The following is a 23,054-nucleotide window of genomic DNA, read 5'->3' on the forward strand; positions in this document are numbered from 1 at the left end:
AGGCACAATTGGACCAGCGTCATCCGGGTTAGGGGAGGGTTTGTCCGGCAGGGATGTTCTTGTCCCATCGCGCTCTAGCAACTCCTGTGGCAGGCCGGGCGCAATGCACGCTGACACAGGCACCAGGTGTATGGTGTTTCCTTCGACACATTGGTGCGGCTGGCTTCCAGGTTAAGCGGGCATTGTGTCAAGAAGTAGTGCGGCTTGGTTGGATTGTGTTTCGGAGGACGCTCGGCTCTCGACCTTCGCCTCTCCCAAGTCCGTACAGGAGTTGCAACAATGGGACAAGACTGTAACTACCAATTGGACAACATGAAATTGGGGAGAAAAAAAAATGTATATTAAAAAAGTGACCATCGGGTTCTTGGTCACCTCCTTGAAGAATGCCCTTCTCCCCCGATTGCTCAGTTTAGCCAGGCGGCCAGCTCTATGAAGAGTCTTAGTGATTTCAAACTTCTTCCATTTAAGAATGATGGAGTTCTTGGGGACCTTCAATGCCACAGATATTTTTTGGTAGCCTGTGCCTCGACACACACAATCCTGTCTCGTCGTTCTACAGAGAATTCCTTCAATCTCATGGCTTGTTTTTTTGCTCTGACATGCACTGTCAACTGTGGGACCTTATATAGACTGGTGTGGGCCTTTCCAAATCATGTCCAATCAATTGAATTTACCACAGGTGGACTCCAATGAAGTTGTAGAAACATCTCAAGGATGAGAAATGGAAACAGGATGCATCTGAGCTCAATTTCGAGTCTCATAGCAAGGTTCTGAATACATATGTAAATAAGGTATTTCTGTTTTTAATTTTTAATACATTGACAAAAAATGAGAACCTGTTTTCCCTTCGTCATTATGGGGTATTGTTTGTAGATTGATGAGGAAAAAAAATTATTGAATACATTTTAGAATAAGTAACGTCGACGCAGGGAGTCAGGAAGCATGTGCAGTTATTGAGTGTAATATGAACCAACATAGAACGATACAACACAAGAGAAACGTCTGACAAGGAAACATAACCAAAACTGGCTGATAACTAATAACAAAAGAGTGCTATATAAAGGGCATCAGCGAGTAATTAAGTCCAGGTGTGACTGATGATGAGATGCAGGTGTGCGTAAAGATGGGTTGCCAGGACCGGTGCTTAGTAGTAGACCGGCGACGTCGAGCGCCAGAGAGGGGGAGCGAGAGTGACCTGACAGTACCCCCAACCCCTCCGCAGAACGACACCGTCCTGATGTTGGGATCTAGGATGTCGTCCACCAGAACCCACCACCGCTCCTCTGGACCGTACCTCTCCCAGTCCATCAGGTACTCCCACAATGTTGGGAGTCCAGAAGTGATCTGACGGTATAGGCAGGTTTCTCTTCGATGTCCAAGGGAGGCGGAGGGGTGTTGTGGGGGACCGCATCAGCCAGGGGTCAGGGACCCCTGGTCTGAGGAGGGAAACATGAAAAGATGGTGAGATCCGATAGTTATTGGGGATTTGTAATCTGTAAGTTACCGCATTGACCCTCCGGAGGACCTTGAACAGCCCCACAAAGCAGGGACTCAGCTTCTTAGGGGATAGGCAGAGCGAGATGCTCCTGGTGGAGAGCCAGACACGATCACCAGGATGGAACACGGGAGCCTCACTGACGGCGGATGGCGCACTAAAGTCTCACGAGGGCATCGTTTCATACCTCTTCTGCCCACCTGAACCACTCGTCCACCGCAGGAGCTTCGGTCTGGCTCGGATTCCACGGAGCCAGAGCCGGCTGATAACCCAGAACACACTGGGAGTCAGCCCAGTGGAGGAGTGTCCAAATGAATTCTGGGCGTATTCAGCCCAAGGAAGGAATCGGGCCCACTCCCCGTGCTGGTCCTGGCAGTGAATCCTCAGGAACCTCCCCGGCTCCTGGTTCATCTCCACCTGCCCGTTAGATTGAGGCTGGTACCCAGAAGTGAGACTGACCGTGACCCCAGCTTCTCCATGAAAGCCTTCCTCTGGAAGGTGAAAATGCCTGAACTGTACCTCAGCGACCTGGAGAGCGTTAGGGAGACCAGAGAGAGAGATGAAACTACATGACTTTGAGAATCTGTCCACAACCACCAAAATGGTGGTGAAACCATCAGACAAGGGGAGATCAGTGATGAAATAAATAGACAGATGAGACCAGGGATGCTGTGGCACAGGAAGGGGAAGGAGTTGGGAGGTAAATACGCTCCGGAGGGCAAGTGGCAGGAGCGGGTTACCTCCCCAGAGCCTGGCGGATGTCCATATCTACGTCCCAAAACACGGGGCCAACGATACGGGAGGACCGATTGATGAGCTGGCGAACACTCACAGGGCCCTCTACCGATGTGGAAACACAGGGAGCGGGAAAGTAGGTCCTCCGACATCCTGGTCCCCAGGCGGTAATCCTCCTCTGACCAGGAGATGGTGGGATTATGGAGTTGGAGCCACAGGAGGCCAAGGATGACTTTGTGCAAGGGTGCGGAGGTGAAGAGGAAGGAAAGGTTTTCCTGGTGCTTGGGTCCCACGGTGAGGGTGAGTGGTACTGTGACGTGCGGTATAGTGCCGGATCCCAATGGTTGTATATCCAATGCTTGGACCGGAAATGGAGAAGAGAGCAGGTATGAGGTGATGTGCAGGGAGGAGGCAAAGGTCTCATCAATACAATTCCCTGTGTCACCAGAACCCTTTAGAGCTGTAGAAACAATAGATGAGGGACAGCCTCCTAGTGAAATCGATACTGAAAAAGGTTTGACGGAAAGTGATGATGATAGAGTACTCACACCTAACCCGGAAGACGGATGGTCACGGGGCCATCCCTCTGCTCTCGTGGATTCCGGGTTGGGACGTACCAGACACCATTGAAGCTGGTGCCCCTCCTGGCTGCAATAAGGACAGAGCCCTAACTGCCTCCGATGGCGTCTCTCAGCCGCGGGGAGGCTTGTGGCCATGGGTTCAGGCTCTGACTCAGAATGGTCAACGAAAGAGGGAGAGAGGCGATGGGGGTGCCGACGCTCCCGCAGAAGGTTATCCAGACGGATGGCCATCGCGATGAGTGTGTCCAAGGTTAGATTTTTGTCTCGGCAAGCCATCTCCGTCTGGACTTCTTTGCGCAATCCTGTTCTGAATAGTGTGCAGAGCGCCGGATTATTCCATCGACTGGATGCTGCCACTGTCCTCTCTGCCCTCCGGTGAATGGTGGAAGACCCCTCTGAACAGAGCCATGAACCCCTCATAGGAACCCAGATCCTTTTCTCTCCCAGACGGCCATAGCCCACTCCAACGCCCGTCCGGTCAGCAGGGAAATAACCTTGGACCTGTCCGTGGTGGGAACTCCCAACTGATGAGTGAAACAGAGGGAGCACTGAGGTAGGAAACCACGGCATTTGGAGGGAGACCCGTAATATTTGTCGGGCATCGCTGACCTGGGTGGACTGTTGGGCTGGGGTGCTGGCACGCTGGGTCGACTTGTGGAAGAGAATCCTCCGCTTGTTGGAGGTGACGCCCCTCCAAAAATGTTGAGATGTTGAAGAACGTGGAGGACCTCATCCATAGCCGTCCCCAGTTGTGCCAGGTGTTCATAGTGTTGGCGAAGTAAGAGTCCCTGTTCACTGACTATCTGGGAGATGTCCCCGATTAACTGATGCTTCCATATGTTGAGGCTGTATTCTGTAACGTCGATGCAGGGAGTCAAGAAGCAGTTGCAGTTAGTGAGTTTAATATGAACAAACATAGAATGATACAAAACAAGAGAAACGTCTGACAAGGAAACATAACCAATACTGCCTGATAACTGATAACAAAAAAAAATTATATGAAGGGTAAGTAGTCAGGGAGTAATGAAGTCCAGGTGTGACTGATGATGAGACAGAGGTGTGCGTAAAGATGGGTTTCCAGGACCGGTGGATAGTAGACCTGCGACGTCGAGCGCCGGAGAGGGAGAGCGGGAGTAGACGTGGCAAGGCTGAAACGTAACAAAATGTGGAACATTCAAAGGGTCTGAATACCTTCCAAATGCACTGTATATCCAGTTACTCATTGTGTATTTATACCTTGTGTAATTATTTTTATATTACTTCTCTTTTTTTCTCTCTGCATTGTTGGGAAGCATCCGTAAGTAAGCTTTTCACTGTTAGTCTACACTAGTTTATGAAGCATGTGAAAAATCAAATTTGATTGGATTTGACTTTAGTTTAAAATATACAAAATCTCTTCCATTCCTCTTCAGGTTGACAGTGCATAGTGGTCTGCTAGCGGAGGTTCTCAGTGATGGAGGTCTGTTGGAACTTCTGCTTGGAGAACTACGCAGGAGGGCCAAGATACTCAGGAAGGCTAGAGGAGCAGGTACGTGTATAGTATTGTAACAATGATGTTACCACATATAGTCTTATATAGAGCCTATAGAGCCTTTCACTCTTCCTCACAGTGATCTCTTCTCTCTCTGTCAGGTCCCCACGATCAGTCAGCTGTAGAGGACAATGAGAGAGCTCTCACCACCGGCATGCTCACAGTAGTGGCTGCTCTCACCCTACGCTCCATCAGAAACACAGGTAAGTGTCGGAATCTGGTCTAGCAGTAGTGCAACCAACATTGCCCCCAAAGGCACTGGTCCGATCCCTGGGTCCACCACTAGCCAGTTTCCTCTCATCCTCTCACTCTCATCTGTCTCCCCTCGCTATTATATCTGCGTCTATCCAAAGAAATGCTACGATCTATCAGGTACACACATCCCGATCACTCTGCAGCTCTCCCCCGCTCTCTCGCTTTCTCTCTTCCCCTCTCTCTCAGTGTCAGTCCGTGACCTTGGGATGGTTCCCTACATAAAGATCTTTCTAGATGAGGAGCAGTACAGAGGACCAACCCTCAGCATCCTGGAGCAGCTGTCAGAGATAAACCCTGACGAGTTTATGTCTACGGCTATAGGAGCTCTCTGTTCCTCTACACAACAGGAGCTGGGGCTCAAACAAGACCTGCTGCAGGTACACACACACGGACATTGATCTCTCTCTAATGTTTTATGGATTGTTGTCAAAAACACATTTTGCTAAAGCATGAGGAGAAACGACAGCCAACAAAAACACGTGAGGGTCTCGACTAATCTGCAGATTTCATTTTCACGTCAAATTTTAACAAATTGTAACATGTTTATATATATAAACATGTTACAATTTATAATAAGGCAGTGAATTTGTTATCCCATCCTCCAGGAGCTTTATTGCATTATAGACAAATGCAGATTGATTAGTTGATACAGGTTTAGCTGTTAGCCAGGGCGCAATTTGATTACCCCTCCAGCCCTGTGCTGTCACTCTATGAAGATTAGGACCTCTATCACATCAGAGAATGGCTGATAAACCTGATTAGGTCTAAATGAGTTAGCGACTTACTGTACGTGTCTATTTTTATAGATCAGAATGAGAGGGGTACTAACTCGCAGACGATATATATGTGTGTGTATGGGTGTGTGTGTGTGTGTGTGGTGGTGGGGTGTTTGTGTGTTTGGTGTGTGTGCGAGTGTGTGTATTTGTATACGAGTTTGTGTGTGTGTGTGTGTGTGCGAGTGTGTCTATGTGCGAGTGTGTCTATGTGTGTTAACTTGATTAAAGCAGGTGGCAGTCAGATTTAGTGTGACCTGGTTTGGCGTGTGTTGAGAGCCATTGTGATCAGTCTAGTTCTTGTTAATCACATTTCTCTCTGCGTTCTGCCACACACATTACCTATCAGATGGATTAGACCACTAAATTAGATGAAGCTAATCACATTTAGCTTAGTCCTCAACAACGGTTACCCCAAATAATTTATGATTTTGTTATTTATTTATGTCAGGACTATTTTTCATCCCTTCATGACCTGCTTGTTTTAATTGGCTGAATAGAACGGAGGAGATAAGCTCGAATTTTGCTTTGTTTACTTCTTGATAGGCAATTGAATGCATTATACATTATTACTCCAAATGTTTACACAGTGCCTAGTGAAAGTCTACACACCCCTTGCACAGATTCACATTTTGCTGCCTTAAAAATAAATATAAAAAGGGATAAAAAAATATGTTTAAAAAATATGTCTTGATTGGGTATGTCAGAGTTAAGAACGTACTGTAAGCTCACTTCGCAGCTAGCTTGAAATGTTGCCGATGGAACTATCCAATTGGAACCTTTTGTATAGTTCAATCGTTTTGCATGTTGTCAAGCGGGCAGTTACGTGTGTTGGTAAGGTAGAGGACCCTGGTACAAGCCCAGTCAGAGGCACGTCCAGGGTGGCAGCACTATATGCTAAGTTAGCATACTGACACTGGTTTTATAAAGACATGAGCAATCAAGACATCTTCGTTTGACTTTTTTTTATTTATTTTTTTAGAAAATGTTCTACAATGTTTCTTTCACTTTGAAAGTGGAGCAGGTTGTGTAGATAACTAGTAAAAAAGGCAGAAAAAAAACAGTGCAAAGGGTGTAGACTTTCACTAGGTATTGTACATATCTAGATGTTTTTCACTGATGGCTTTGTGACAACATTTTCCCAAACCTCAAACATCTCAAACATCTCAAAGAGAATACTGTGTGTGAGCTGAATAGTTTGGTCCAGGCTATTCTGTTTGTGCTGTCTGTAAAGGGTTAATTCTGTATGGGTCAAGTTCAAGGACCTCAATCTATGTCTGTAATCTTGCCATATAATCTTCTCAATAGCCATGTTAACCGGACTTTCTCGATCTGCCTCATCCATAGAACTGTATAATATAACATAGTCTACCTTGTTTGTTAGATAGTCAGAGAGGACTAAAGCACAAATGGAGCCAGACGTGTGTGTACATTTTCTGTAACTGAATTCTCTCTCTGTGTTCTCCAGTCAGTTTTGAAGGTTCTGGAGAGACCTAACAGTTGGGGGGCGTTTCGACGTGCGCGGGGCTTCACCGGCCTGCTGTCCCTGGTGGTGGACATGGAGGGGGCTTTGAGTGACCCCACTCAGGGTGGGGTGTTGGGTGCTATGGGGCAGCAGGGGATACTAGACCTCCTCTTCCTCACCCTACACACCCTCGCCCTAGCTGTCCACGTACACCCTGTCAACTCACACCAGTTCCAGGTATGCAACACCACTGTCCTGTGATGTCATTCATTCAAATGAGGTGTCCAATAACCTCGTAAGCCAAAGGGTGGGTTGTATGAATGTGACCAGACGTGAAAATAATTCATTAATTTGTTCCAGGCTGAAGGGTTCTACGAGAGGCTGGCTGAAGCCTTACTACGGCTGGGTTGTTTCCAGACTGAGGGCCGGGAGGCGACAGAGAGGATGGAGGGCCACGCCGGGGGTATGATGAGTAGGGGCCTGGGCCAGAGATGGGGTCAGAAAGGAACTGAGGACAATCATTGTCTTGGGAGGAGCTTCCACCAGTTTCTGGAGTTGTCTGAGACCCCAGTGCTCACCTCCCTCTCTTCCACCTCCAAGCCACCCCTGCCTCCCCCTTTACAGACCTGTATCAGGCTCCTCTCCTACCTGGACCAATTAGCTACAGGGACCTACGCTGCCCTTGAGATGACAGCAGGACATGTGGGAGAGAAGAGAGAGGAGGGGGGAGATGGGGAGACCCAGGGGGGTGGTGGTGGAGGAGAGAGGCTGCAGACTGTGCCACCAACCCGACAGACTTCACAGACACCAGAGGATGAACTACAGGGGGGATCCAGACCTGCAGCCCACAGCGTCGCTGTTGTCTGCTCTGAGACTAACTACAGGTGGAACTGTTGTTTCTTGTTAAAGAGATACACTATCGTACCAGAGTATCTCTATTTCAATGTCCATCTATATCCATCTCCCTTTCTACCTCCTTCTCCTTTCCTTCTCCTTCTCCCCCTCCCTTTCCATCTTCACCTCCCTATATATCTCAGTGGTTTTCTTGTAAGCTTTTACAGTGCATTCAGAAAGTATTCAGACCTCAGATCTGGGGAAGGGTACCAAAAAAATGTCTGCAGTATTGAAAGTCCAAAATAACACAGTGGCCTCCATCATTGTTATTTTGGAACAACAAAGACTTTTCCTAGAGCTGGCCGCCCAGCTAAACTGAGAAATCGGAGGAGAAGGACTTGGTCACAGAGGTGACAGAGCTCCAGAGTTCCTCTGTTGAGATGTGAGAACCTTCCAGAAGGACAAACATCTCTGCAGCACTGCTCCAATCAGGCCTTTATGGTAGAGTGGCCAGACGGAAGCCACTCCTCAGTAAAAGGCACATGACAACCCGCTTGGAGTTTTCCAAAAGGCACCTAAAGGACTCTCAGACCATGAGAAACAAGATCCTCTGGTCTGATAAAACCAAGATTGAACTCTTTGGGCTGAATGCCAAGCGTCATGTCTTGAGGAAACCTGGCACCAGCCCTACAGCAAAACATGATGGTGGCAGCATCATGCTATGGGGATGTATGTCAGCAACAGGGACTGGGAGATTAGTCAGGATCGAGGGAAAGATGAACGGAGCAAAGTACAGAGAGATCTTTGATGAAAACCTGCTCCAGAGTGCTCAGGACCTCATACTGGGGCAAAGGTTTACCTCCCAACAGGACAACAACGTTAAGCACACAGCCAAGACATCACAGGAGTGGCTTCGGACAAGTGTCTGAATATCCTTGAGTGGCCAAGCCAGAACCCGATCGAACATCTATGGGGAGGCCTGAAAATAGCTGTGTAGCGACGCTCCCCATCGAACCTGAAAGAGCTTGAGAGAATCTGCAGAGAAGAATTGGAGAAACTCCCCAAATACAGGTGTGCCAAGTTTGTAGCATCATACCAAAGAAGACTCGAGGCTGTAACCACTACCAAAGGTGTTTCAATACTTATGTAAATGTTATATTTCATTTAATATTTTTTATATATACGTTTGCAAAAAAATCTAAAAACCTTTGCTTTTGCTTTGTCATTATGGGGTATTGTGTGTAAATTGATGTGGGGGGAAGGGTATTTAATCCATTTTAAAATAAGGCTGTAACGTATCAAAATGTGGAAAAAGTCAAGGGATCTGAATACTTTCCGAATGTACTGTATATTCCAGGTGTGTTAAATTCTCTCGTATCCAATCTACCAGAGGCTTCATATTATAATCACGTTATAACTATGTGATACTATGTATCTGTGGGTTTATGGGTCCAGGTTTACCTGTGACCAGACCATACTGCATCCTGGAGCCCTCAGGGTCATCATGACTCTCCTGCCTCATGTCTTTACTGCAGAGGATCCACAGGTAACCTATCAGCAGACTGACTACACTGCTCTGTCATATGCAGGAATCAATTCAGGAATCAATTCAGGAATCAACTCAGTTCAGTTAGATTTAATTCACGCTTTATTGCTCTTTCATATTATGTTTTTATTTTTTTATTTTTTTTATTTAACCTTTATTTAACCAGGTAGGCAAATTGAGAACACGTTCTCATTTACAATTGCGACCTGGCCAAGATAAAGCAAAGCAGTTCGACACATACAACAACACATAGTTACACATGGAGTAAAAACAAACATATAGTCAATAATACAGTGAAAAAAAATAAGTCTATATACAATGTGAGCAAGTGAGGTGAGATAAGGGAGGTGAAGGCAAACAGATATATGTATAAATAAATAAAATATAAAAAGGCCATGGAGGCGAAGTGAGTACAACACAGCAAGTAAAATAAAAACTAAAAAACACTGGAATGGTTGGTTTGCATTGGAAGAAAGTGCAAAGTAGAGACAGAAATAATGGGGTGCAAAGGAGCAAAATAAATTAATAAATAAATACAGTAGGTAAAGAGGTAGTTGTTTGGGCTAAATTGTAGATGGGTTATGTACAGGTGCAGTAATCTATGAGCTGCTCTGACAGCTGGTGCTTAAAGCTAGTGAGGGAGATAGGTGTTTCCAGTTTCAGAGATTTTTGTAGTTCGTTCCAGTCATTGGCAGCAGAGAACTGGAAGGAGAGGCGTCCAAAGGAAGAATTGGTTTTGGGGGTGACTAGAGAGATATACCTGCTGGAGCGCGTGCTACAGGTAGGTGCTGCTATGGTGACCAGCGAGCTGAGATAAGGGGGGACTTTACCTAGCAGGGTCTTGTAGATGACCTGGAACCAGTGGGTTTGGCGACGAGTATGAAGCGAGGGCCAGCCAACGAGAGTGTACAGGTCGCAGTGGTGGGTAGTATATGGGGCTTTGGTGACAAAACGGATGGCACTGTGATAGACTGCATCCAATTTATTGAGTAGGGTTTTGGAGGCTATTTTGTAAATGACATCACCGAAGTCGAGGATTGGTAGGATGGTCAGTTTTACAAGGGTATGTTTGGCAGCATGAGTAAAGGATGCTTTGTTGCGGAATAGGAAGCCAATTCTAGATTTGACTTTGGATTGGAGATGTTTGATGTGGGTCTGGAAGGAGAGTTTACAGTCTAACCAGACACCTAGGTATTTGTAGTTGTCCACATATTCTAAGTCAGAGCCGTCCAAAGTAGTGATGTTGGACAGGCGGGCAGGAGCAGGCAGCGATCGGTTGAAGAGCATGCATTTGGTTTTACTTGTATTTAAGAGCAGTTGGAGGCCACGGAAGGAGAGTTGTATGGCATTGAAGCTCGCCTGGAGGGTTGTTAACACAGTGTCAAAAGAAGGGCCAGAAGTATACAGAATAGTGTCGTCTGCGTAGAGGTGGATCAGAGAATCACCAGCAGCAAGAGCGACATCATTGATGTAAACAGAGAAGAGAGTCGGTCCAAGAATTGAACCCTGTGGCACCCCCATAGAGACTGCCAGAGGCCCGGACAACAGACCCTCCGATTTGACACACTGAACTCTATCAGAGAAGTAGTTGGTGAACCAGGCGAGGCAATCATTAGAGAAACCAAGGCTGTCGAGTCTGCCAATGAGGATGTGGTGATTGACAGAGTCAAAAGCCTTGGCCAGGTCAATGAATACGGCTGCACAGTATTGTTTCCTATCGATGGCGGTTACGATATCGTTTATGACCTTGAGCGTGGCTGAGGTGCACCCATGACCAGCTCTGAAACCAGATTGCATAGCGGAGAAGGTGTGGTGTGATTCGAAATGGTCGGTAATCTGTTTGTTGACTTGGCTTTCGAAGACCTTAGAAAGGCAGGGTAGGATAGATATAGGTCTGTAGCAGTTAGGGTCAAGGGTGTCCCCCCCTTTGAAGAGGGGGATAACCGCAGCTGCTTTCCAATCTTTGGGGATCTCAGACGACACGAAAGAGAGGTTGAAGAGGCTAGTAATAGGGGTGGCAACAATTTCAGCAGATAGTTTTAGAAAGAAAGGGTCCAGATTATCTAGCCCGGCTGATTTGTAAGGGTCCAGATTTTGCAGCTCATTAAGAACATCAGCTGACTGTATTTGGGAGAAAGAGAAATGGGGAAGGTAGAAATGTAGAAATCAATGAATTGTAATTCAACTCAGTTCAGTTCAATTGGATTACTCATAGCTCCTCTCTTCTCAGACTGCTTTGCTGTCATTTGAATTTGAATCAATTTGGTTAAATTGAATTCTTCATCACTCTTCCTCTCCCCCAGCTGTCAGTGGAGGTCCAGTACTCAGTAGCCCACCACCTCCAGGTGATGGTAACATCAGAGAAGAACCGGCAGATCGTCTGCAAGGGAGGTTTGGTGTCTACTCTACTAACCCACTGTCGAAGCATCCTGCTCAGGCCGGACCACCCACTACACCTGCCTGACACACGCATCCTAGAGAAAATCTCCTCACACTCCATCTCCCACATAGACCTCAGGTCAGCTGCTTTTCTTGGCACCAAGCTTGGGTGTGCATAGTAGGCACCAAATGGCAGAAAATGGACTGAAAATATCTGGACATGCGTTTCCGTTTTCTGATTCAAGAAGTTTTAAAACATTGTCCCTGTGTTGATCTCACTACCCACCGTTGAGGAATCTTTTTTTGTTCACCCCAAAATCAAAGCTTGACGAATGTTATCTTACCTCTTATTTCCTTCTTCTCCAGGCGTTTCCTGTGTCTTTGTGAACCTCTGATGTGCCAAGCTAACAAAATTGCTGCCACCTCTGCTCCAGAATCCAACACACAATGCCCCTTTTCTCCCTCCAATGGTAAAGATACAGAACTTTCATCTGATTTTAACCATTTCATTGAGTCCTGCACTAGCACTGTTGATTCAACTAATAAGGCCATAATTATATGACCATTTGAATCAGCTGTGCTAATTCTAGAATACATCAAAGAAGTGGACTGGCTAGGGGTACTCGAGGAGAGGTTTGGGAAACAGTGGTCTAAAGGAAGCAGACAGCATTTGAAATGTTGCACATCTGTGTTCCAAAAAGTGTAGCTTTTAACTTTAAGCCTATACTGTATGTAGTCTTTACATGTAATTCTGTAACTACTAATAAAATAAACGTGGTTGTAATCGTATAATTAATCTAATTTTGCAGGCCACAGCCCAGAGAAGGCAGACAGCTTAACAGACAGTGAGACCACCACTTGCTCCATCATGAAGACATTAAAACGCTCTTTTAGCCTGCTGAGCTCCTCTCCTCCTATTGGCTCTCCTATCGGCCAGCCCCTCCCCCTGCACCAAATCATTAGCCTAGTCTCCATGACGTCACCAAGGAGCTTCCGACCACACCGAGTCTCCACCTCTCCGGCCTTTGTGGAGTTTGATATGACTGAGAGTGGCTATGGGTGAGTCCACTGTACCGGGTAGGTTGGAAGTGGGATGGGTTCTGGTAGGTTTGCATAGGATTCCAATGATTCACTAGCCTGATCCCAGACCTATTTGTGCTGTCTTGCCAACTTCTATGGTCATTGTCATACGAAATGTTCTGTTGCACACCATTGATTTGACAATGACGTGTGTCTCTGTGTGTGTGTTTTCAGCTGTCTGTTTCTACCATCCCTGGCTACAGTGAAAGGTGTCAATGCTGACTCCATCCCAACAGGGGGAATAGGAGGAGGTAAGACAGCAGGGGAGGGAGTTCACCTAGTACTGTATCAACTACGTTTTACTTTTAACAACTACATGTTTACCTATTTTACTTGTTTAAATGGATTTGCTTTGAAAATGCTGTATGACCTATGTTTGGTTTACTTTATCTCTGATTGTCCCCTCTCCTCCTCCTCCTCTTCCATTCAACCAGACTGTCGTGGTTTCCCTCCGGCAGCAGGCCTGTCATATTCCTGCTGGTTCCTGATCAGCAGGTTCAGTTCGGCCTGTGATTCCCACCCGATCTGGCTGCTGTCTGTGGTGCGCCATATGTCCCGTGCCGAACAACAGTACGTCTGTCTGTCTGTCTCCATCTCAGCCAGCGACGGATGTTTGGTCATCTCCACTGAGGAGGAGCCCTTCACCTTCCTGGGTAAAGACATGCTAAAGAGACATTGGAATGACCTAAACCTGTGCTGTAATGTTTTCTTTGGCACAATATTCTATTTACTCAAAAATACACCAATCCCAAACCAACCTCTAGACCAGGGGTGTCAAACTCATTTTTGGAGGGCCTAGTGTGTGCTGGTTTTTGGTGTTTCCTTTCAATTAAGACCCAGACAACCAGGTGAGGGGAGTTTCTTACTAATCAGTGACATCAATTCATCAATAAAGTCCAAGGGAGGAGTGGAAACCCGCAGACACTCGATCCTCCATGGAATGAATTAGACACGTGCTTTAGAACAATGTTCCTGCTAAGATGTGCGCGTGCACACACTTCCTCCAGGAATGCCTGGCAGAAGAAATGCAGTGCCGCACTGAAACCCAAGAGATTGAACTTCACTGAGTTCGCCCCATTAGTTTACACGATGTACACTACCGGTCAAAAGTTTTTGAACACCTACTCATTCAAGGGTGTTTCTTTATTTTGACTATTTTCTACATTGTAGAATAATAGTGAAGACATCAAAACTGTGAAATAACACAAATGGAAACATGTAGTAACCAAAGAAGTGTTATATTATATATTTTTGATTTTTGATTCTTCAAATAGCCACATTTTGCCTTGATGACAGCTTTGCACACTCTTGGCATTCTCTCAACCTTTTTCATGATGTATCAATCAATTAATCAATCAAATGTATTTATAAAGCCCTTTCTACATCTGCCGATGTCACAAAGTGCTATACAGAAACCCAGCCTAAAACCCCAAACAGCAAGCAATGCAGATGTAGAAGCACGGTGTCTAGGAAAAACTCCCTAGAAAGGCAGGAACCTAGGAAGAAACATAGAGAGGAACCAGGCTATGAGGGGTGGCCAGTCCTCTTCTGGCTGTGCCGGTGGAGATTATAACAATACATGGCCAAGATGTTCAAACATTCAAAGATGACCAGCAGGGTCAAATAATAATAATCACAGTGGGTGTACAGGGTGCAACAGATCAGCACCTCAGGAGTAAATGTCAGTTAGCTTTTCATAGCCGAGTTAGCCGAGTTAGAGACAGCAGGTGCGGTAGAGTGTCGAAAACAGCATATCCGGGACAAGGTAGCATGTCCAGTGAACAGGTCAGGGTTCTGTAGCCGCAGGCAGAACAGTTGAAACTGGAGCAGCAGCACGACCAGGTGGACTGGGGACAGCAAGGAGTCATCAGGCCAGGTAGTACTGAGGCCTGGTCCTAGGGCTCAGAGAGAAGGAGAAAGAGAGAAAGGGAGAGAGAATTAAAGGGAGCATACTTAAATTCACACAGGACACCAGATAAGAGGAGAAATACTCCAGATATACAGTAACAGACTGACCCTAGCCCCCCTGACCAATAAACTATTGCCGCATAATTACTGGAGGCTGAGACAGGAGGGGTCGGGAGACACTGTGGCCCAGTCCAACTATACCCCCGGAGAGGGCCAACCAGGCAGGATATAACCCCACCCACTTTGCCAAAGCACAGCCCCCACACCACTAGAGCCATATCTTAAACCACCAACATATAGCACACAAAGATCTCCCCCACGGCACGACCCCGAGGGGGGCGCCAACCCAGACAGGAAGATCACGTCATAGCCTCAACCCACTCAAGTGACGCACCCCTCCTTGGGACGGCATGGTAAGTCAGTGACTCAGCCCCCGTCATAGGGTTAGAGGCAGAAAATCCCAGTGGAGAGAGGGGAACCGGCCGGGCAGAGACAGCAAGGGTGGTTCGTCGCTCCAGTGCCTTTTTGTTCACCTTCACACCCCTGAGCCAGACTCCACTCAATCATAGGATCTACTGAAGAGATGAGTCTTCCATAAAGACTTCAAGGTCGAGACCGAGTCTGCTTCTCTCACATGGGAAGGCAGACCATTCCATAAAATGGAGCTTTGTAGGAGAAAAACCTGCCTCCAGCTGTTTGCTTACAAATTCTAGGGATAATAAGGAGGCCTGCATCTTGTAACAGTAGCGTACATGTAGGTATGTACGGCAGGACCAAATCGTGAAGATAGATAGGAGCAAGCCCATGTAATGCTTTGTAGATCAGCAGTAAAACCTTGAAATCAGCCCTAGCCTTAACAGGAAGCCAGTGTAGAGAGGCTAGCACTGGAGAAATATGATCACATTTTTTGGTTCTAGTCAAGATTCTAGCAGCAGTGTTTAGCATTAACTGAAGTTTATTTAGTGCTTTATCCGGGTAGCTGGAAAGCAGAGCATTGCAGTAGTCAAATCTAGAAGTGACAAAAGCATGGATGAACTTTTCTGCATCATTTTTGGACAGAGAGTTTCAGATTTTTGCAATGTTACGTACATGAAAAAAAGCTGTCCTTGAAACAGTCTTGATATGTTCGTCAAAAGAGAGATCAGGGTCCAGAGTAAAACCAAGGTCCTTTACAGTTTTATTTGAGACGACTATACAACCATCAAGATTAATTGTCAGATCCAACAGAAGATCTCTTTGTTTCTTGGGACCTAGAACTCAGATCTCTGTTTTGTCCAAGTTTAAAAGTAAAACATGTGCCCCCATCTTCTTCCTTAGGTCTTTAGTACAGGCTTCCAGGGAGGGCAATTTTGGGGCCATGTTTCATCGAAATGTATCGTCCTCTTAGCAGTGAAAGGTGGAAGGTGGAGGGTGTCTGGAAGGGCATCTTGGAATCTTTGGTTTGTCCGAGGATTTATAACACGGCTTTTGATTATCCTTGGTTGGGGTCTGAACAGATTTTTTGTTGTGATTGCAAACACAATAAAATGGTGGTCCGATAAGCCAGGATTCTGAGGAAAAACATTTAGATCCACAACATTTAAAACTAGGTCCAGAGTATGACTGTGGCAGTGAGTAGGTACGGAGACATGTTGGACAAACCGACTGAGTCGATGATGCCTCCAAAAGTCTTTTGGAGTGGGTCTGTGGACTTTTCCATGTGAATATTAAAGTCACCAAAAATGTGAATATTATCTGCCATGACTACAAGGTCCGATAGGAATTCCTCAGTGAGGAACGCTGTATAGGGTCCAGGAGGCCTGTAAACAGTAGCTATAAAAGGTGATTGAGTAGGCTGCATAGATTTCATGACTAGAAGCTCAAAAGACGAAAACAGTCTTTTTTTTGTTGGTAAATTGATATTTGGTATTTTAAATGTTAGCAACACCTCAGCCTTTGCGGGATGCACGGAGGATATGGTCACTAGTGTAACCAGGAAGAGGCCTCAAATTACACTGTAATTCATCATTCATTCATCATTCATCAAGTTAAAAGCCATGTTTCAGTCCGGCCAATCACATCAAGATTATAATCAGTGATTATTTCATTGACTATAACTGCCTTGGAAGTGAGGGTACTAACATTAAGTAGCCCTATTTCGAAATATGAGATATCACAATCTCTTTCAATAATGACATGAACGGTCTTTGTTCCAGTGAGATTGCTAAGGCAACCACGCCATGTTTAGTTTTGCCCAACCTAGATCGAGGCACAGTCAGTGACTAGGCACAGTCACTGACTAAGCTGGCAGGCTGGCCAACAGGCCTGCACCCTACCTGCTGCCTGGCCTGCACACTATCTCATTGTGGAGCTAGAGGAGTTAGAGCCCTGGCTATGTTCATAGATAAGATGAGAGCACCCCTCCAGCTAGGATGGAGTCCGTCACTCCTCAGCAGGCTAGGCTTGTTCCTGTTTGTGGGTGAGTCCCAGATAGAGGGCCAAATTCTATCTTTTGGGAGGGACAGAAAACAATTCAACCAGCGATTGAGTTGTGAGACTCTGCTGTAGAGCTCATCACTCCCCCTAACTGGGAGGGAGCCAGAGTCAATTACTCGATGCCGAAACATCTATCTAGCTGATTTACACACTTAGGCTATGTTGTGCTTGGTGACATCTGACTGTTTCATCCTAATATCATTGGTGCCGACGTGGATAACAATATCCCTACACTCGCCAGTTTTAGTTTTAGCCTTAACATCCGGTGAAATTGCAGAGCGCAAAATTCGAACTACAGAATTATAAATATTGAACTTTCATAAAATCACAAGTGTAATACATCAAAATAAAGCTTAACTTCTTGTTAATCCAGCCGCTGTGTCAGATTTCAAAAAGGCTTTACGGCGAAAGCACACCATGCGATAATCTGAGGACAGCGCCCCTCATACAAAAGCATGAAAAACATATTTCAACCAGGCAGGTGCGCCACAAAAGTCAGAAATAGCGATATAATAAATGCCTTACCTTTGATGATCTTCTTCTGTTGGCACTCCAAAAGGTCCCAGATACATCACAAATGGTCTTTTTGTTTGATAATGTCCTTCTTTATATCCATAAAAACTCAGTTTAGCTGGCGCTTCAGTCAATAACCCACCCAGTTTCCCCCCATCAAAATGCATACAAAATGAATTACAAACTTTACTAATAAACTTTTCCAAACAAGTCACACAACATTTATAATCAAACCTTAGGTACCCTAATACGTAAATAAACGATAGAATTTAAGACTCGTTATTGTCTTTATCGGAGAAAAATACCAAAGAAGGCGCTCTCTTTCACGCGCTTGGAAACACTACTGCCAAAATGGGAGCCACCTAGAAAAACTACAATTTATGGCTAATTTTTCCAAAAACCAGCATGAAACTCTTTCTAAAGACTGTTGACATCTAGTGGAAGCCCTAGGAACTGCAATCTGGGAGGATTTCGCCTTATAATAAAAGTGACAGCCATTGAAAACAGTGGTAGGCTGAATTTTTTGGAGGGGGGTGGTTTGTCCTCGGGGTTTCGCCTCCTATATCAGTTCTGTTATACTCACAGATATAATTGTAATAGTTTTAGAAACTTAGTGTTTTCTATCCAAATCTACCAATTGTTTGCATATCCTAGCTTCTGGGCCTGAGTAACAGTGTAACGGCTGTTGGAAGGAGAGGACCAAGGTGCAGCGTGGTACGTGTCCATATTTCTTTAATGAACACTGAAATAACAAAAATAACAAGATAACGACTGAAACAGTTCTTGCTGGTGCAGACACACAACAGAAAACAACTACCCACAAACACAGGTGGGAAATGGCTACCTAAGTATGGTTCTCAATCAGAGACAACGATAGACAGCTGCCTCTGATTGAGAACCACACCCGGCCAAACACATAGAACTAGACAACATAGAACACAACATAGAATGCCCACCCCAACTCACGCCCTGACCAACCAAAATAGAGACATAAAAAGGATCTCTAAGGTCAGGGCGTGACAAACAGGCAGTTTACTTTAGGCACGCTTTTCATCCGGAGGTGAAAATACTGCGCCCTACCCAAGAGAGGTTAACCAGCACCATCTTCAGATTAGCCTTAACTTCAGTAGCCCTGCCCCCTGGTAAACAGTGTCTGAACGCTGGATGATTCATTTTAAATCTAATACTGCGGTTAATGGAGTCGCCAATGACCCAGGGTTTTCAATTTGTCAGAGCTAATGGTGGGAGGCTTTCGGCGTCTCAGACCCCATAACGGGTGGAGGAGAGACCAGAGAAGGCTCGGCCTCTGACTCCAACTCGTTGCTTTAATGAGGAGAACCAGTTGAAAGTTTCTGTCGGATGAATGAGCGGGACCGGTTGAGCATTCCTACAGCACTTCCTTTCAGAAGCCATGAGAAAATCGTCCGGCTGCGGGGACTGTGCAAGGAAATTTATACTCCAATCTGTACTTATTTGCGGCACAGATGCTGTTTCGTCCTTTTCTACACATAAATTACCATTGCCTAACAATTGCATCTGAAGCAGGGCTTGCAGCATGGCTATCCTCACCATAAGGTGTGCAGGGCGCCAAATTCAAACGACAGAAATCTCATAATAAAAATTCCTCAAACATACAAGTATTTCACACCATTTTAAAGATAAACTTGTTGTTAATCCCACAACAGTGTCCGATTTCAAGGTTCTCCTGTGTATTTTTTTATTTCACCTTTATTTAACCAGGTAGGCAAGTTGAGAACAAGTTCTCATTTGCAACTGCGACCTGGCCAAGATAAATCAAAGCAGTTCGACACATACAACAACACAGAGTTACACATGGAATAAACAAACACACAGTCAATAATACAGTAGAAAAAGTCTACATGCAGTATGTGCAAATGAGGTAGGATAAGGGAAGTAAGGCAATAAATAGGCCATGTTGGCGAAGTAATAACAATATAGCAATTAAACACTGGAATGGTAGATGCGCAGAAGATGAATGTGCAAGTAGAGATACTGGGGTGCAAAGGAGCAAAATAAATAAATAAATACAGTATGGGGATGAGGTAGTAGGATGGGCTATTTACAGATGGTCTATGTACAGGTGCTGTGATCTGTGAGCTGCTCTGACAGCTGGTGCTTAAAGCTAGTGAGGGAGATATGAGTCTCCAGTGTTTTTGCAGTTCGTTCCAGTCATTGGCAGCAGAAAACTGGAAGGAAAGGCGGCCAAAGCAGGTGTTGCCTTTGGGGGCGACCAGTGAGATATACCTGCTGGAGCGCGTGCTACGGGTGGGTGCTGCTATGGTGATCAGTGAGCTGAGATAAGGCAGGGCTTTACCTAGCAGAGACTTGTAGATGACCTGGAGCCAGTGGGTTTGGCGACGAGTATGAAGCGAGGGCCATCCCACGAGAGCATACAGGACACAGTGGTGGGTAGTATATGGGGCTTTGGTGACAAAATGGATGGCACTGTGATAGACTGCATCCAATTTGTTGAGTAGAGTGTTGGAGGCTATTTTGTAAATGACATCGCCGAAGTCGAGAATCGGTAGGATGGTCAGTTTTATGAGGGTATGTTTGGCAGCATGAGTGAAGGATGCTTTGTTGCGAAATAGGAAGCTGATTCTGGATTTAATTTTGGATTGGAGATGCTTAATGTGAGTCTGGAAGGAGAGTTTACAGTCTAACCAGACACCTAGGTATTTGTAGTTGTCCACATATTCTAAGTCAGAACCATCCAGAGTAGTGAGGCTGGACGGGCGGGCAGGTACGGGCAGCTATCGGTTGAAGAGCATACATTTAGTCTTATTTGCATTTAAGAGCAATTGGAGGCCATAGAAGGATAGTTAATGGCATTGAAGCTCATCAAGAGGTTAGTTGAAACGTTTTATGGCTGAGATCCCGTTAACGGGATCGACTTGACAACAGCAGGGTGAATGTGCAGGGCGCCAAATTCAAACACCAGAAATCTCATAATAAAAATTCCTCAAACATACAAGTATTTCACATCATTTTAAAGATAACCTTGTTGTTAATCCCACAACAGTGTCCGATTTCAAAAAGGCTTTACAACGAAAGCACACAAAACGATTATGTTAGGTCAGTACCTAGTCACAGAAAAACACAGCCATTTTTACAGCCAAAAAGAGTCACAAAAAGCAGAAATAGAGATAAAATTAATCACTAACCTTTGATGATCTTTATCAGACGACACTCATAGGACTTCATGTTACACAATACATGTATGTTTTGTTCGATAAAGTTCATATTTATATAAAAAATCTTAGTTTAGATTGGTGCGTTATGTTCAGTAATGTTTCGCCTCCAAAACATCCGGTGATTTTGCAGATAGCCACATCAATTTACAGAAATACTCATAATAAACATTGATAAAAGATACAAGTATCATAAATGGAACTTTAGATAAACTTCTTCTTAATGCAACCGCTGTGTCAGATTTCAAAAAACTTGTACGGAAAAAGCACATCATGCTATAATCTGAGTACAGCACTCAGAACCCAAACAAGCCATACAGATATCCGCCATGTTGTGGTGTCAACTGAAGTCAGAAATAGTATTATAAATATTCACTTACCTTTGATGATCTTCATCAGAATGCACTCCCAGGAATCGCAGTTCCACAATAAATGTTTGTTTTGTTCGATAATGTCCATAATTTATGTCCAAATATCTCCTTTTTGTTCGCACGTTTAGTTCCAGAATCCAAATTGATGACGCGCAGGCCAGACGAAAAGTCAAACAGTTCCGTTACAGTTCGTAGAAACATGTCAAACGATGTATAGAATCAATCTTTAGGATGTTTTTAACATAAATCTTCAATAATGTTTAAACCGGAGAATTCCTTTGTCTGTAGAAATGCGATGTAACGCAGCTAACTCTCACAGGGGAGCGCCTGAGTGAGCCCGTGGCACTCTGCCAGACCCATGACTCAATCAGCTCTCATTCCCTCATCCTTCACAGTAGAAGTATCAAACAAGGTTCTACAGACTGTTGACATCTAGTGCAATATGACCCCATAGACACTCTATATTGGATAGGCAAACCTACAAACCTCAGATTTCCCACTTCGTGGTTGGATTTTTTCTCAGGTTTTTGACTGCCACATGAGTTCTGTTATACTCACAGACATCATTCAAACAGTTTTAGAAACTTCAGAGTGTTTTCTATCAAAATCCACTAATAATATGCATATCTTAGCTTCTGGGCCTGAGTAGCAGGCAGTTTACTCTGGGCACCTTATTCATCCAAGCTACTCAATACTGCCCCCAGCCATAAGAAGTTAACACAGTGTCCAAAGTTATCTTTTCCAAGATGGCGTAGCAGTCGGACGTGTGTTTGTCTTGTCTTGTCCCGTCTTGTCCCGCGTAAATAGTCCTCGTATTTTTTGTATACATTTCGTATATATTTTAATTTCACCTTCCATCTTGGAACTGAATATACATTCCCGCAACCCGCCTCACCCAATGTGGTACGGATCTGCTATTTTTTATACTTTAGAACCGTAGCCCCGATTAGAAGCTAGCCAGATAACTAGCTACTAGCTAGTAGTCAGTTAGCCACTGCTGCGGTCTTCACCCTTAACTCGGACACCAGCCAGCTTCAGCTCGGGCCAATACCTGCCAGTCTGCAGGCGCGATATCAACCCAGAGAATATAGGACTGCTTTTTCTCTACCACATCACCGGATTCCTGACGCAAGCTCTGGACAATTACACCGGATCATCGTCGCTAGCTAGCTGCAACCAAGTGGCTACTACTGGCTAATACCTCTGTCCCGAAACAAGCACCAGTTAGCCTTGAGCTAGCCTCGAGCTAGGCCCATCTGCCGGCTAGCCGAAGAGGCCTACCAGCGAATTCTTGGGCTACAATACCTCTTTTGCCAATTGGACTGGACCCTTTATTGCCGACACGGAGCCCCGCCGATCCATCACGACTGGTCTGCCGACGTAATTGTCCGAGGTGGTTTCAACAGGCTTTTCCATTGCGACGTTTCTGAATACCCATCTGCTAATTATTAGCTGTCTTATCGGCTGCTATCTAAATAAATATACCGGACAATTTTTTTTTTCTTTTTTTCCTGGGTCACTATATCTATTTTGCCAATTGGATCGATCCCCTCTACCACACGGAACCCCACTGATCTACCGACGGAAACGAACGAGGTGACAAAAAAAAAAAAAAAAAAAAAAAAAACAGACCTCCATCGTATGTTATCTTGCTACCGATAGCCAGCTACCCGGCCAGCTGTCTGGATCGCCGTGACCCCAACCAACCTCTACTCACTGGACCCTTATGATCACTCGATTAAGCATGCCTCTCCTTAATGTAAATATGCCTTGTCCATTGCTTTTCTGGTTAGTGTTTATTGGCTTATTTCACTGTAGAGCCTCTAGCCCTGCTCACTATATATCCAACCTCTCAGTTCCACCACCCACATATGCGATGACATCACCTGGTTTCAATGATG

The 23,054-nt window shown here is 45.2% G+C and overlaps 1 protein-coding gene across 1 annotated transcript in view; it reads left to right on the top strand.

The window, feature by feature from the left end:
• The window catches only part of wdfy4 (WDFY family member 4), a 181,772-nt gene that overhangs the window by 34,589 nt on the left and 124,129 nt on the right, over positions 1-23,054 (top strand). The window contains exons 11-21 of the mRNA XM_055920327.1: positions 4,224-4,339; positions 4,444-4,545; positions 4,784-4,974; positions 6,839-7,072; positions 7,196-7,719; positions 9,125-9,215; positions 11,519-11,733; positions 11,961-12,064; positions 12,404-12,653; positions 12,849-12,925; positions 13,109-13,327. Of these exons, the coding sequence (XP_055776302.1) occupies positions 4,224-4,339; positions 4,444-4,545; positions 4,784-4,974; positions 6,839-7,072; positions 7,196-7,719; positions 9,125-9,215; positions 11,519-11,733; positions 11,961-12,064; positions 12,404-12,653; positions 12,849-12,925; positions 13,109-13,327 (2,123 nt within the window). The remainder of the gene's footprint in view (positions 1-4,223; positions 4,340-4,443; positions 4,546-4,783; positions 4,975-6,838; positions 7,073-7,195; positions 7,720-9,124; positions 9,216-11,518; positions 11,734-11,960; positions 12,065-12,403; positions 12,654-12,848; positions 12,926-13,108; positions 13,328-23,054) is intronic.

This window comes from Salvelinus fontinalis, chromosome 1, assembly GCF_029448725.1.
Source record: "Salvelinus fontinalis isolate EN_2023a chromosome 1, ASM2944872v1, whole genome shotgun sequence".
Classification (NCBI taxonomy): domain Eukaryota; kingdom Metazoa; phylum Chordata; class Actinopteri; order Salmoniformes; family Salmonidae; genus Salvelinus; species Salvelinus fontinalis.